The sequence below is a fragment of the Rhinopithecus roxellana genome, chromosome 6 (assembly GCF_007565055.1).
Source record: "Rhinopithecus roxellana isolate Shanxi Qingling chromosome 6, ASM756505v1, whole genome shotgun sequence".
NCBI lineage: Eukaryota > Metazoa > Chordata > Mammalia > Primates > Cercopithecidae > Rhinopithecus > Rhinopithecus roxellana.
The window spans coordinates 100473060-100484576 of NC_044554.1; the positions used below are offsets into that span (position 1 = coordinate 100473060).

Consider the following 11517-nt stretch of genomic DNA (forward strand, 5'->3'; position numbering starts at 1 on the left):
AGTGAGCCGCTGCGCGCAGCCTGGTCGTTCACTTTGATTTGTATTTCTTTTTCACTGCCAGTGAGGCAGAACATTTTTTCAGCATTTTTGGCTATTCACCTGTTGTGAAAGGTGAAAATGTTCCGCCTTTCACCTGTTGTTAAGGTGTTGGCTTTCTAGTTTTTCTGCCCTTACCGAATTAAAATTATGAGTCATTTGCCGTATTTGTTGCAGATATATTTTTTCCAGTTGGATCCCTAAATCTAACACCCTGCAAGAAAAGGGTCTGGGAATTGCTAGTAGAAGAGCGGTCATCCAGGGGGATACCTGGTGCTGTGCCCCTGGTAACCCCTGGGCTGGGCTGTCCACACAGAGTCCAGTCTTGTGCTGCTACAGGGGCACCCCTGCCTGGTGGAGCTGCTGTCCCATGTGCTGAAAGTCCAGGACCTGAGTCCCGGGGTCCTCTCCTTCTCACTGCGCCTGGCAGGCACCTTCGCAGCCCAGGAAAACTGCTTCCAGTATCTTCAGGTGAGCCTGGGGCCTCCCACCTGAGTGTCCCGTGGAGAGGTGGGCAACCTTCTCCTCCCGCAGCCAGGTGGGGCATTTGTAGCTATCACCATCCCAAGTCCCAGCAGCCTGCCCCGACCCTGTGTCCTCGCCAGAACTGCATGATTTTACCCCTGACTGTAGCCCCCTTTGAAAAATTCTCCCGGAGTGATGCTGGGGCTAAGAAGTTGAGGTTTTTTGGAATAAGATGACTGGGATTGGCTCCCAGCTCTGATCAGCTGTCTGACCTTGCCCACGGCCGCAAGCCTCCGCTCCCTAGGACGGAGATGGGGGTCATAGCCACGCCGTGGCCTCCGTCTCTTCCTAGGACGGAGATGGGGGTCGTAGCCACGCCGTGGCCTCCGTCTCTTCCTAGGACGGAGATAGAAGTTGTAGCCGCGCCATGGGATTGTCATGAGGACCAAAAGAGACCGCACATCCTGCACCTCCAGCGACCCAGCCTACAAATGAATGAATGACTAATGAGAATGTCTTTTTTAAAAAATTAACTAATTTTATTTATTTTTTATTTTATTACTATTTTTTGAGACCCCAGACTGGAGTGCAGTGGCTCAAACTCAGCTAACTGCAGTCTCCACCTTCCAGGTTCAAGCTATTCTCCTGCCTCAGCCTCCCAAGTATCTGGGACTACAGGCACCTGCCACCACGCCCAGCTAATTTTTGTATTTTTAGTAGAGACAGAGTTTCACCATTTTGGCCAGGCTGGTCACAAACTCCTGACCTCAAGTGATCCGTCTGCCTCGGCCTCCCAAAATGCTGGGATTGCAGGCGTGAGCCACCACACGCGGCCTTTTTTTGTTTTGTTTTTTAGAGACAGAATCCTGCTTTGTCGCCCAGTCTGGAGTGCAGTGGCAGCTCACTGCAGCCTTGACCTCCTGGGCTCAAGTGACCCTCCCCATTCAGCCTCCCGAGTAGCTGGGTCCACAGGTGCATGCACCTGACTTACTTTTTTTTAATCTTTGGTAGAGATGGGGTCTCACTATGTTGCCCAGGCTGGTCTCAAACTTCTGGCCTCAAATGATCCTCCTGCCTCAGCCTCCCAAAGTGTTGGGGTATAGTCGTGAGCCACTGCTCCCAGCCAAGAATTTCTACGTAGCAACAAGGCATGAGAGCACGAGAGCCCTCCAGAGCTGTGTCTTCCAGCTCCAAACAGGCAGTGCTGAGTCTGTCAGGTGATGCCTGGTGCGAGCTTCAGGGCCCTTGCCCGTCTAGCACGACGGCTTCTCTTGGTGCCCCACAGGCCCTCGCCAGGTTGCTCGGAGGCACATCCAGTACCGTTAGCTTGCCATTCATGGTGCCCCCCAATTAAGCACCTGCAGACTCCCTAGCAGCCCACCCAGGCACCATCGTGCTGCAGGACAGACTGTCCACGACGTCCTAGGGCGCTGCTGTACAGTGAATCCGGGGGCCCTTGTCTGTCAGCAGCTGGTAGGAAAGTGCCCTCCAGACCGGGCGCGGTGGCTCATGCCTGTAATCCCAGCACGTTGGGAGGCTGAGGCAGGCGGATCACCTGAGGTCAGGAGTTCGAGACCAGCCTGACCAACATGGTAAAGCCCTGTCTTTACTAAAAATGCAAAAATTAGCTGGGTGTGGTGGGGGGCACCTGTAATGCCAGCTACATGGGAGGCTGAGACAGGAGAATAGCTTGAGCCCGGGAGGCAGAGGTTGCAGTGAGCCGAGATTGTGCCACTGCACTCCAGCCTGGGCAACAGAGTGAGACTGTCAATAAATACATACATACATACATGAAAATGTCCTCCAAAAGTGCCTCCACCAGTCCTGGAAAACTGAAAACCCATCTCTGCTTTGCTCCACATCCCTGGAAACCTGCCAGGTCCCCTAACCTCTTTTTTGTTTGGTTTTTTGAGACGGAGTCTCGCTCTGTTGCCCAGGCTGGTGTGCAGTGGCGTGATCTTGGCTCACTGCAACCTCCACCTCCCAGGTTCAAGCGATTCTTCTGCCTCAGCCTTCTGAGTAGCTGGGATTATAGGTGTGTGCCAACACACCCGGCAGATTTTTGTATTTCTAGTAGAGACGGGGTTTCACCATGTTGGTCAGGCTGGTCTTGAACTCCTGACCTCGTGATCTGCCCTCAGCCTCCCAAAGTGCTGGGATTACAGGCGTGAGTCACTGTGCCCGGCCCCCCTTCACCTCTTTTTTTGCTTCCCAGCAGGGGGAGTTGCTACCAGGGCTCTTTGGGGAGTCAGGACCCCTCGGCCGAGCAGCCTGGGCCGTCCCCACCGTGCGCAGTGGCTGGATCCAGGGCCTCCACTCCCTGGCACAGCACCCCAGTGCCCTGCGCTTCCTGGCCGACCACGGTGAGTGCGCCCACACCCCACCCCATTCCTCATCCTGCCTGTGTGACCCCAGGGGAGTCACTGCACCTTGCTGAATCTGAGCGTCTGGTCTATGCGATTGTTGACCAGAAAATCGCATAGACCAGAGTTATTGTGAAGAATGCACCGTGACAGTACTGCTGTCCAGTGTCCTCTGGTTTGCAAGTCAGACCCTAGGGGGCGAGGCGGCTTTCTCAGCCATTTACAGATCAGCTGTGAGGACTCAGTCTTTGAAACTATTTGGGAGCCAGGCATGGTGGCGCATGGCTATAGTCCTGGCTACTCAGGAGGCTGAAGCAAGAGGATCCCATGAGCCCAGGAGGTCGAGGCTGCAGTGAGCAGTGGTTGAGCCACTGCACTCCAGCTTAGGCGACAGAGCAAGACCCTGTCTCAAAACACAAGAAACAAGGCTGGGCACAGTGGCTAACGCCTGTAATCTCAGTACTTTGGGAGGCCGAGGCAGGTGGATCACCTGAGGTCAGGAGTTCAAGACCAGCCTGGCCAACATGGTGAAACCCCGTCTCTACTAAAAAGACAAAAATTAGCCGGGCATGATGGCAGGTGCCTGTAATCCCAGCTACTTGGAAGGCTGAGGTGGGAGAATGGCTTGAACCTGGGAGGTGGAAGTTGGAGTGAGCCAAGACTGCACCATTGTACTCCGGCCTGGGCGATAGAATGAGACTCCTTCTCAAAACAACAACAGCAAGAACAAAAAACAACAAGGAACGAATTGGGAAGCATCACAAGCTGTGTGTGTTAAACGCTCAGCTTGGGGGAGGTGCTTGTCTCCAGGGAGCTTCTGTTCCTGTTCTCTTTTGCTTTTGAGTGGAGGGGCATTTGGGGGCGTCTTGGGGTGCCCTCTGCTCTTTGCATCTTCCCTGAGACCCTGGAGTCCTGGATTAAGGTTGCTGTCTGCCTCCCCCGGCTCTATTGAGGCTCATCCCCTTTTTCCTGTCTTCCCCCATCCCCTGCCCAGGTGCAGTCGACACCATCTTCTCCCTACAGGGAGACTCCAGCCTGTTTGTGGCCTCGGCGGCCAGTCAGCTCCTGGTACATGTCCTGGCTTTGTCCATGCGAGGTGGAGCCGAGGGGCACCCCTGCCTGCGGGGGGATGACTGGCCCGCGTGTGCCCAGAAGATCACAGATCACGTGGAGGAGTTCTTGTGCTCCACGGCCACCCCCAAGGTCACTCAGGCCCTGAACGTCCTGACCACAACCTTCGGCCGCTGCCAGAGCCCCTGGACGGAAGCCCTGTGGGTGCGGCTGAGTCCCCGCGTGGCCTGTCTGCTGGAGAGAGACCCCATCCCCGCCGCACACTCGCTCGTGGATCTGCTTCTCCGTGTGGCTCGGTCAGGCCCCCGGGACGCAGCTGGGGGGCCTGGGTGGGCAATTGTTTTCCTCGGATGACGCCCAGGCATGTCCCACTGGCAGCCAGAGACTCCCTGAGGATGTGGCCTGCAGTGAAGCGGCACTGGGGTGACCCTGGAACCCTCGTGGGGAAAGGCCTGTCCTGGGCTGGGCGCCTTCAGCGCTGGGGCCGTGGCAGTCTCAGCCAGGCCTCGAATGGGGTTTTAGGGGATGGGGGAATAATTTCTCTCTCTGGGGTCTCCCTGCAGTTCTCCTGTGTTCAGTTCTTCCGATGGCGGCCTGTGGGAGACGCTGGCGCAGGCTCTGAGCTGCCTGGGCCCCACCCACGTGGGACCCCTGGCTTTGGGGATCCTGAAGCTCGAGCACTGGTATGGCCTGGGGTGCGTTTCATGCCAAGGCGGGTGTTGGGAGCCAGGGCAGGCAGGGAGGTTGAGAACGCAGCCCTCAAGACGGGAGTTCCAGAAACCAGGGACAGTCAGGCGGCCGTGTGGGGTGTGATTGGGCTGTGCGTGGGTTACACGTGGCAGTCGTGCGGGCTGGCGGCTTCTGCAGGATCTTTAGCAACAGAATAATTGTTTCAGACAAAAGCTCTGCGAGATCCCCAGAGGTGAGAAGGATGGCCGGAGCTGCTCTGCCCAGAGCGGGATGGTCCTGCCCAGGCCCTGTGCTCCGCTGCCCTCCCACCTGTCCCCCACCGCAGCCTTGGCTGGGGGTGCTGGAGCTCCCCAGCACGCACACCACGCAGGTGGGGGGCCTGGGGGCGGTGGAACGGCAGTGCCTGGGTCAGGACAGGTGGGAAGGCCGTGGACGGCCTGCCAGGGTTCTAGGTAGGCTCACATTAGGGGTGGAAGTGACCTTAGGACCCGCTGCCCAAAGGGCCCAAGGGGACCACGAAAGCCCGGCTGTTGGGCGCGGTGGCTCAAGCCTGTAATCCCAGCACTTTGGGAGGCTGAGACGGGCGGATCACGAGGTCCGGAGATTGAGACCATCCTGGCTAACACGGTGAAACCCCGTCTCTACTAAAAAATACAAAATAATAATACAAAAATAAAAAAAACTAGCCGGGCGAGGTGGTGGGCGCCTGTAGTCCCAGCTACTCAGGAGGCTGAGGCAGGAGAATGGCTAAACCCGGGAGGCGGGGCTTGCAGTGAGCTGAGATCCGGCCACTGCACTCCAGCCCGGGCGACAGAGCGAGACTCCATCTCAAAAAAAAAAAGCCCGGCTCTGAGCTCCGGGGTCTCCGAATGTTTAGGAGAGTAGACGGGGGGAGGATGGAGGAGCAGACCCAGCCTTACAGGAATGCACTGTGGGGACACTGCCCCCACCTGGGCCCAGATGTGAGGGCAGGTTCCTCCCACAGAGTAGACACTGCACACCTGGGGACACCCAGGAGGCTGGGGGTACCCTGTCCCTGTCCCCCTGAGCGGGCACTGCCCCCACCTGGACCCAGACATGAGGGCAGGTCCCTCCTACAAAGTGGACGCTGTGCACACCTGGGGACACCCAGGAGGCTGGGGGCACCCCGTCCCTGTCCCCCTGAGCAGGCACTGCCCCTCTCTCTGGGTGCATGGCTGGGCCCTCCTGGAGGTCCCTCAGTGTCTGCTCCTCAGGACATTGGGAGTGTCAGGTCCATCTCCTTGGTCAGGTCTGTCTCCCTGCCACTCTCTGTCCCATGGCATCCCCTGGCCAGTGGCCTGCAGAGAAACTGTTTCTTGGCGAGGTGTCCCAACCCCCTCCCTGGTTTGCCCCAGGCTTGCTGGGGATGTTAGCACAGCCAGCTTGCCTCGCGGCCAGGGTCACGGTGCTCACTGCGTGTTTGTCTCCAGCCCACAGGCACTGAGGACCCAGGCCTTCCAGGTCCTCCTCCAGCCCCTGGCCTGTGTCCTGAAGGCCACAGTTCAGGCCCCCGGACCCCCAGGTACGCTGCTCAGAAAGGGCTGGGAGGGCGGAACCTGGGTCCTTGCAGCTGGGGGAGGGGAGATGGATGGGAGTACCAGACTCGCCACCCCCACCCCACTTTAGTCACACCCAGGCCTCCCACTAAGGGGAAAGGGGACCGGGGGCGTGGCCATCATCCCTGGTGGGCTGCTGCTCTGCACCCAGGTCCTGGCCTCTGCTGCGAGTGGTGGCCGGGGGGTGGCTGGTGACCGTGGGGAGGCTGAAGTGCTCTCTAAGGGAGCTCTTTCCTGGCAGGCTTGCTGGACGGGACGGCAGATGACGCCACGACGGTGGACGCACTCCTGGCCTCTAAGTCGTCCTGCGCGGGCCTCCTGTGCCGCACCCTGGCTCACCTGGAGGAGCTGCAGCCGCTGGTAGGTGCGGCCCCGCCCTCATGGAGCCCGGCAGCATCCGCGCCGGCAGTGGGACCGCAACCTGGGCTGACGCCCCGCACCCCTCGCAGCCCCAGCGCCCCCGCGTCCACGCCGGCCGTGGGATCACAACCCTGGCTGATGTCCCCCGCCCCACACGCCTCAAAGCCCCAGCGCCCCTGCATCCACGCTGGCAGTGGGACCGCAACCTTGGCTAACGCTCCCGTCCCTCGCAGCCCCAGCGCCCCTCGCCGTGGCCCCAGGCGTCCCTGCTGGAGGCTGCAGTGACTGTCCTGCGGCTCTGCGATGGCTCGGCTGCCCCCGCCTCCAGTGTGGGGGGCCACCTCTGTGGGACCCTGGCGGGCTGCGTCCGGGTCCAGCGAGCAGCCCTCGACTTCCTGGGGACGCTGTCAGAGGGGACAGGTGAGTGTGTTCTGTACGGCTTTGGCGTTGGGCGAAACCCGATCCCCCACTCTCCTTTCTGCTCCGAGGCGCCTGGGAATTGCTGTCCCTCTGTGTTTCTTCTCTGGGGCGGGGGCTGAGGGGGGGAGGGCCGTGCAGGAGGTTTCAGCTGGCGGATGAGGCCCTTGTCCTGCTCCTTCCCAGAGTTGATGGGGAGGGCCCTGGGGTGGAGGTGGGGGTGGTTTATCCGCTCACCTCTGTCTCAGGCCCCCAGGAGTTGGTGATGCAGGCGCTTGCTGTCCTCCTGGAGTGCCTCGAGAGCCCCGGCTCCAGCCCCACGGTACGGATAGGGAACTAGGAGAGGGAGGCAGAGGCAGTGGGACCCACCCCCCACTCCACCCTGGCCCCATGCGGGCCCCTGGGGACGGGGCCTTCACACAGGGCCACAGAGGCACTGCTCAGAGAGCTTCATGATGCAGGTGGCTGCATGCGTCGGGCCCAGGGCCTCTTGTTGGTGAAGATACATCAGCGTGCAGGGGTGTGTGGGGCCGTGGGGAGCAGGGGCGCCGGCCAGGCGGCCTGCAGGGAATTCTGGACAAGGGAAATGAAGTGGCACCAGGACGGCCCTGGGCGTGGGCTCTGGGTTCTCCTAAGCGCCGTTTGTGAACGTGCCCACTCCATAGCCCCTCGCGGAGCTGGGCCCTGGCGGGTACAGACCTTGTGCCATCTGCCACTGAGCAGACAGTGGACAGCTTTGGAGGAAGGGCCCAGGGCCTCCTGAGATCCTAAGGAAAAGTGCCCTGCGTCATTGGTCATGTTTTGATGCAGAAATCCCGCTGCCTGGGTGGTGGCTCTTCTGGTGGGGGCTGCCGCCGCCGCCTCCTGCTCACAGTTTGGGAAGCCGGTTCCACAGCAGATTCTGCCTTATTAAAATCAGCCCAGGAGGGGTGTGGGGCTCAGAGCTGTGATTACTGTGCTATGGGAGGATCCGTGGAGCCCAGGACTTTGAGTCCAGCCTGGGCAACATAGCAAGATCCCATCTCTACAAAAAAATACAAAAATTAGCCCCGGGGTGTAGCTCAGGAGTAGAGCATTTGACTGCAAAAATTAGCCGGGCGTGGTGATGTGTGCCTCTAGCCCCAGCTACTCATAAGGCTGAGGCAGGAGGATTGTTTGAGCCTGGGAGGTGGAGGCTGCAGGGATCTGTGATTGCAGCACTGCAGTCCAGCCTGGGTGACACAGTGAGACCCTGTCTGTAAAAAAGAAAGAAGCCCAGCGTTCCCTTCTTTCTCCACTTCCTGTCCCCATCTCTGTCCCTGGAGTGGGGGCAGCACAGATGAAGGTGAGAGGGACAGGCAGACAGCTTGCTCCTCTGCCTCTCGTGGCCCTACAGCCTGCCCTGTCTGCTCCAGGTTCTGAAGAAGGCCTTCCAGGCCACACTCAGGTGGCTCCTGAGCTCACCCAAGACCCCTGGCTGCTCTGATCTTGGCCCCCTCATCCCGCAGTTCCTCAGAGGTAATGTAGCCCCTCACAGGGGTGAACGGAGCTGGAGTCGCAGGGGTGGAGGCAGCAGGGACTGGGTGGAAAGGCTCAGCTGGCTCCGAGGGCAGGGTGAGCCTGGCCCCAAGGTCGCCCTGACCTGCCCTTTCCTGCCCTAGAGCTGTTCCCTGTGCTGCAGAAACGCCTGTGCCACCCCTGCTGGGAGGTGAGGGACTCCGCCCTCGAGTTCCTGACCCAGCTAAGCAGGCACTGGGGAGGTGAGTGCTGGCAGATGGAGGGGCTGCCTTCCTGCCTGTTGGGGGCTCACTGAGCCGGGGTGCACCAGCAGCCTCTTGCTGGCTGTAGAAACTTGGGCCACGTCGGCTGCCCACAAAGGGGTGGAGGCAGAGGCCGAGGCGGCAAGGCTCGGCCCTCGGTCACAGGTGCATGTGGCCACTTCGACCCCCAGGACAGGCCGACTTCAGATGCGTCCTCCTGGCTTCAGAGGTGCCTGAGCTGGCCCGGCAGCTCCTCCAGGACCCTGAGAGTTACGTCCGAGCGAGCGCAGTGACTGCCACGGGGCAGCTTTCCAGCTGGGGCCTGCACGCCCCCACCAGCCCTGAGCACGCAGAGGCCCGGCAGGTAGGAAGTGCTGGGTTTCTTAGCTGCCAGCCCCTGCCAGCCCTGAGCACGCAGAGGCCCAGAAGGTAGGAGGTGGCGGGTTCCTTGGCCAGCAGCTCCCACCTGGCCATCGTGTGTGCTCAACTGCTTGCGGGGGGGTGAGCGGCCAGCATCCACCGAGGGAGCAGCTGCTGCTGTGGGCAGCAACTATGGGAGTGACTGCCGAGGCCCTGGGGCTCTGCTGGGCATGAGGCCTGTGCTCTTCGCCTGGTCTCCCCAGCACCCCTCCACTTAGACATGGTTACCTTCATTTGACAGATGGGTAAACTGAGGATTGGAGGGCAGTGTGCTCACCGCGTAGCACGGGAAGGTGCCAGAGTGGGGTGTGGCCCTAGACTGCCCATGTCCGGGGCCAGCCCCACTGATGCCCCTGGGGTCCTGTTGTGGGAGCCCCACTCCTGCCGCCCCACTGACCATCCCCACCCGCTCCCTGTCCCCCAGAGCCTGTTCCCGGAGCTCCTGCACATCCTCTCTGTAGACTCGGAGGGCTTCCCACGGAGGGCGGTCATGCAAGTCTTCACTGAGTGGCTACGGGACGGCCACGCCGACGCGGCCCAGGACGTGGAACAGTTTGTGGCCACTGTGCTGCGGGCGGCAAGCCGGGACCTGGACTGGGAGGTCCGCACCCAGGGCCTGGAGCTGGCACTGGTGTTCCTGGGCCAGACGTTGGGGCCGCCACGTACCCACTGCCCCTATGCCGTGGCCCTACCCGAGGTGGCCCCAGCCCGGCCACTCACCGAGGCGCTGAGGGCTTTCTGCCACGTGGGGCTCTTCGACTTCGCCTTTTCTGCCTTGTTTGACTGCGACCGCCCCGTGGCGCAGAAGTCCTGTGACCTCCTCCTCTTCCTGAGGGACAAGATTGCTTCCTACAGCAGCGTGCGGGAGGCCGGGGGCAGCCCCAACACCGCCTCAGTGGAGGCTGCCCTGCCGAGGTGCTGGGCAGGTGAGCACGCCCAGCCCCCAGGGGACCAGGAGCCTGAGGCTGTGCTGGCCATGCTCAGGTCCCTAGACCTGGAGGGCCTGCGGAGCACACTGGCCGAGAGCAGCGACCACGTGCAGAAGAGCCCCCAGTCCCTCCTGCAGGACATGCTGGCCACGGGGGGCTTCCTGCAGGGGGATGAGGCTGACTGCTACTAAGTAGAACCAGATTCCGCCACTGGGGTTCAGGACTGAGGAAGGCAGTGCCACGTCCTTCCGTGGGACACTGCCATCCCCAGGGCTCCAGCCCAGCCCAGTGGATCCTCTGGGGAAGCCAGGACCAGGAGAGAAGCAAGGTCAAGAAATCCCACATTTTGATGTATTAAAGAAATGACTTATTTTCTACTCAAAATAAATGGCATTGAAGTCTTTAATCCATTTTTAGTTAATTTAGTAATAATGATCTGAGACAAGGGTCCGGTTTCATTCATTCACATGTAGATACCCAGTTTTCCCAGCACTGTTTCTCTCTCCTTCCTTCCTTCCTTCCTCCCTCCCTTCCTCCCTTCCTCTCTTCCTCCCTTTCTCCCTTCCCTTCCCTTCCCTTCCCTTTCCTTCCCTTCCCTTCCTTCTCTCCCTTCCTTCTTTCCTTCCTTTCTTTCTTTTTCTTTTTCTCTCTTTTCCTTTCTCCCTTTCTCTCTCTCTCTCTCTCTCTCTCTCTCTCTCTCTCTCTCATCTCTTTCTTTGAGATGGAGTTTCGCTCTTGTTGCCTAAGCTGGAGTGCAGTGGCATGATCTTGGCTCACTGCAACCTCTGCCTCTTGGGTTCAAGCGATTCTCCTGCCTCAGCCTCCCAAGTAGCTGGGATTACAGGCACACGCCACCATGCCTGGCTAATTTTTTTGTATTTTTAGTAGAAATGGGGTTTCACCCTGTTAGCCAGGCTGGTCTCGAACTCCTGACCTCAGGTGATCCGCCCACCTCAGCCTCCCAAAGTGCTGGGATTACAGGCGTGAGCCACTGCGCCCGGCCAGTTTATTTTATTTTTATCTTTATTTATTTATTTATTTAGAGTCTTGATCTGTCCCCCAGGCTGCAGTGCAGTGATGCAATCTTAGCTCACTAGCCTGTACATCCCAGGCTCAAGTGATCCTCCCACTTCAGCCTCCCAAGTAGCTGGGACTACAGTCACAGGTCACCATGCTTGGCTACTTTTTTAGGGTATTTTTTTTGTAGAGACAAAGTCTCACCATGTTGCCCAGGCTGCTCTCGAACTCCTGAGCTCAAGTAATTTGCCTGCCTTGGCCTCCCAAAGTGCTGGGATTATAGGCATGAGCCACTGCGCCCAGTGATGTTTTAGTTTGTTTTACAGATGGGATTTTGCTCTGTGGCCCAGGCTGGAGTGCAGTAGCATGGTCAGTTCACTGCAGCTTCAACTTCCTGGGCTCAAGCCATCTGCCTGCCTCAGCCTCCCAAGTA

General features: G+C 59.5%; 1 protein-coding gene across 8 annotated transcripts in view; it reads left to right on the forward strand.

The window, feature by feature from the left end:
• BRAT1 (BRCA1 associated ATM activator 1) overlaps positions 1-10471 on the forward strand; it is a 19311-nt gene extending 8840 nt beyond the window's left edge. For 2 of the 8 annotated variants that reach the window (XM_030932534.1, XM_030932535.1), the window contains exons 3-14: positions 353-507; positions 2717-2864; positions 3859-4231; positions 4499-4630; positions 6077-6168; positions 6444-6562; positions 6796-6982; positions 7228-7301; positions 8374-8476; positions 8620-8718; positions 8910-9082; positions 9563-10471. In XM_030932534.1, coding sequence (XP_030788394.1) covers positions 353-507; positions 2717-2864; positions 3859-4231; positions 4499-4630; positions 6077-6168; positions 6444-6562; positions 6796-6982; positions 7228-7301; positions 8374-8476; positions 8620-8718; positions 8910-9082; positions 9563-10258 — 2351 coding nt within the window. In that variant the 3' untranslated portion in view covers positions 10259-10471. The remainder of the gene's footprint in view (positions 1-352; positions 508-2716; positions 2865-3858; positions 4232-4498; positions 4631-6076; positions 6169-6443; positions 6563-6795; positions 6983-7227; positions 7302-8373; positions 8477-8619; positions 8719-8909; positions 9083-9562) is intronic. The other 6 variants (XM_030932537.1, XM_030932539.1, XM_010366668.2 and 3 more) reach the window with 5 other exon arrangements.
• The last annotated feature ends 1046 nt before the right edge of the window (positions 10472-11517 follow it).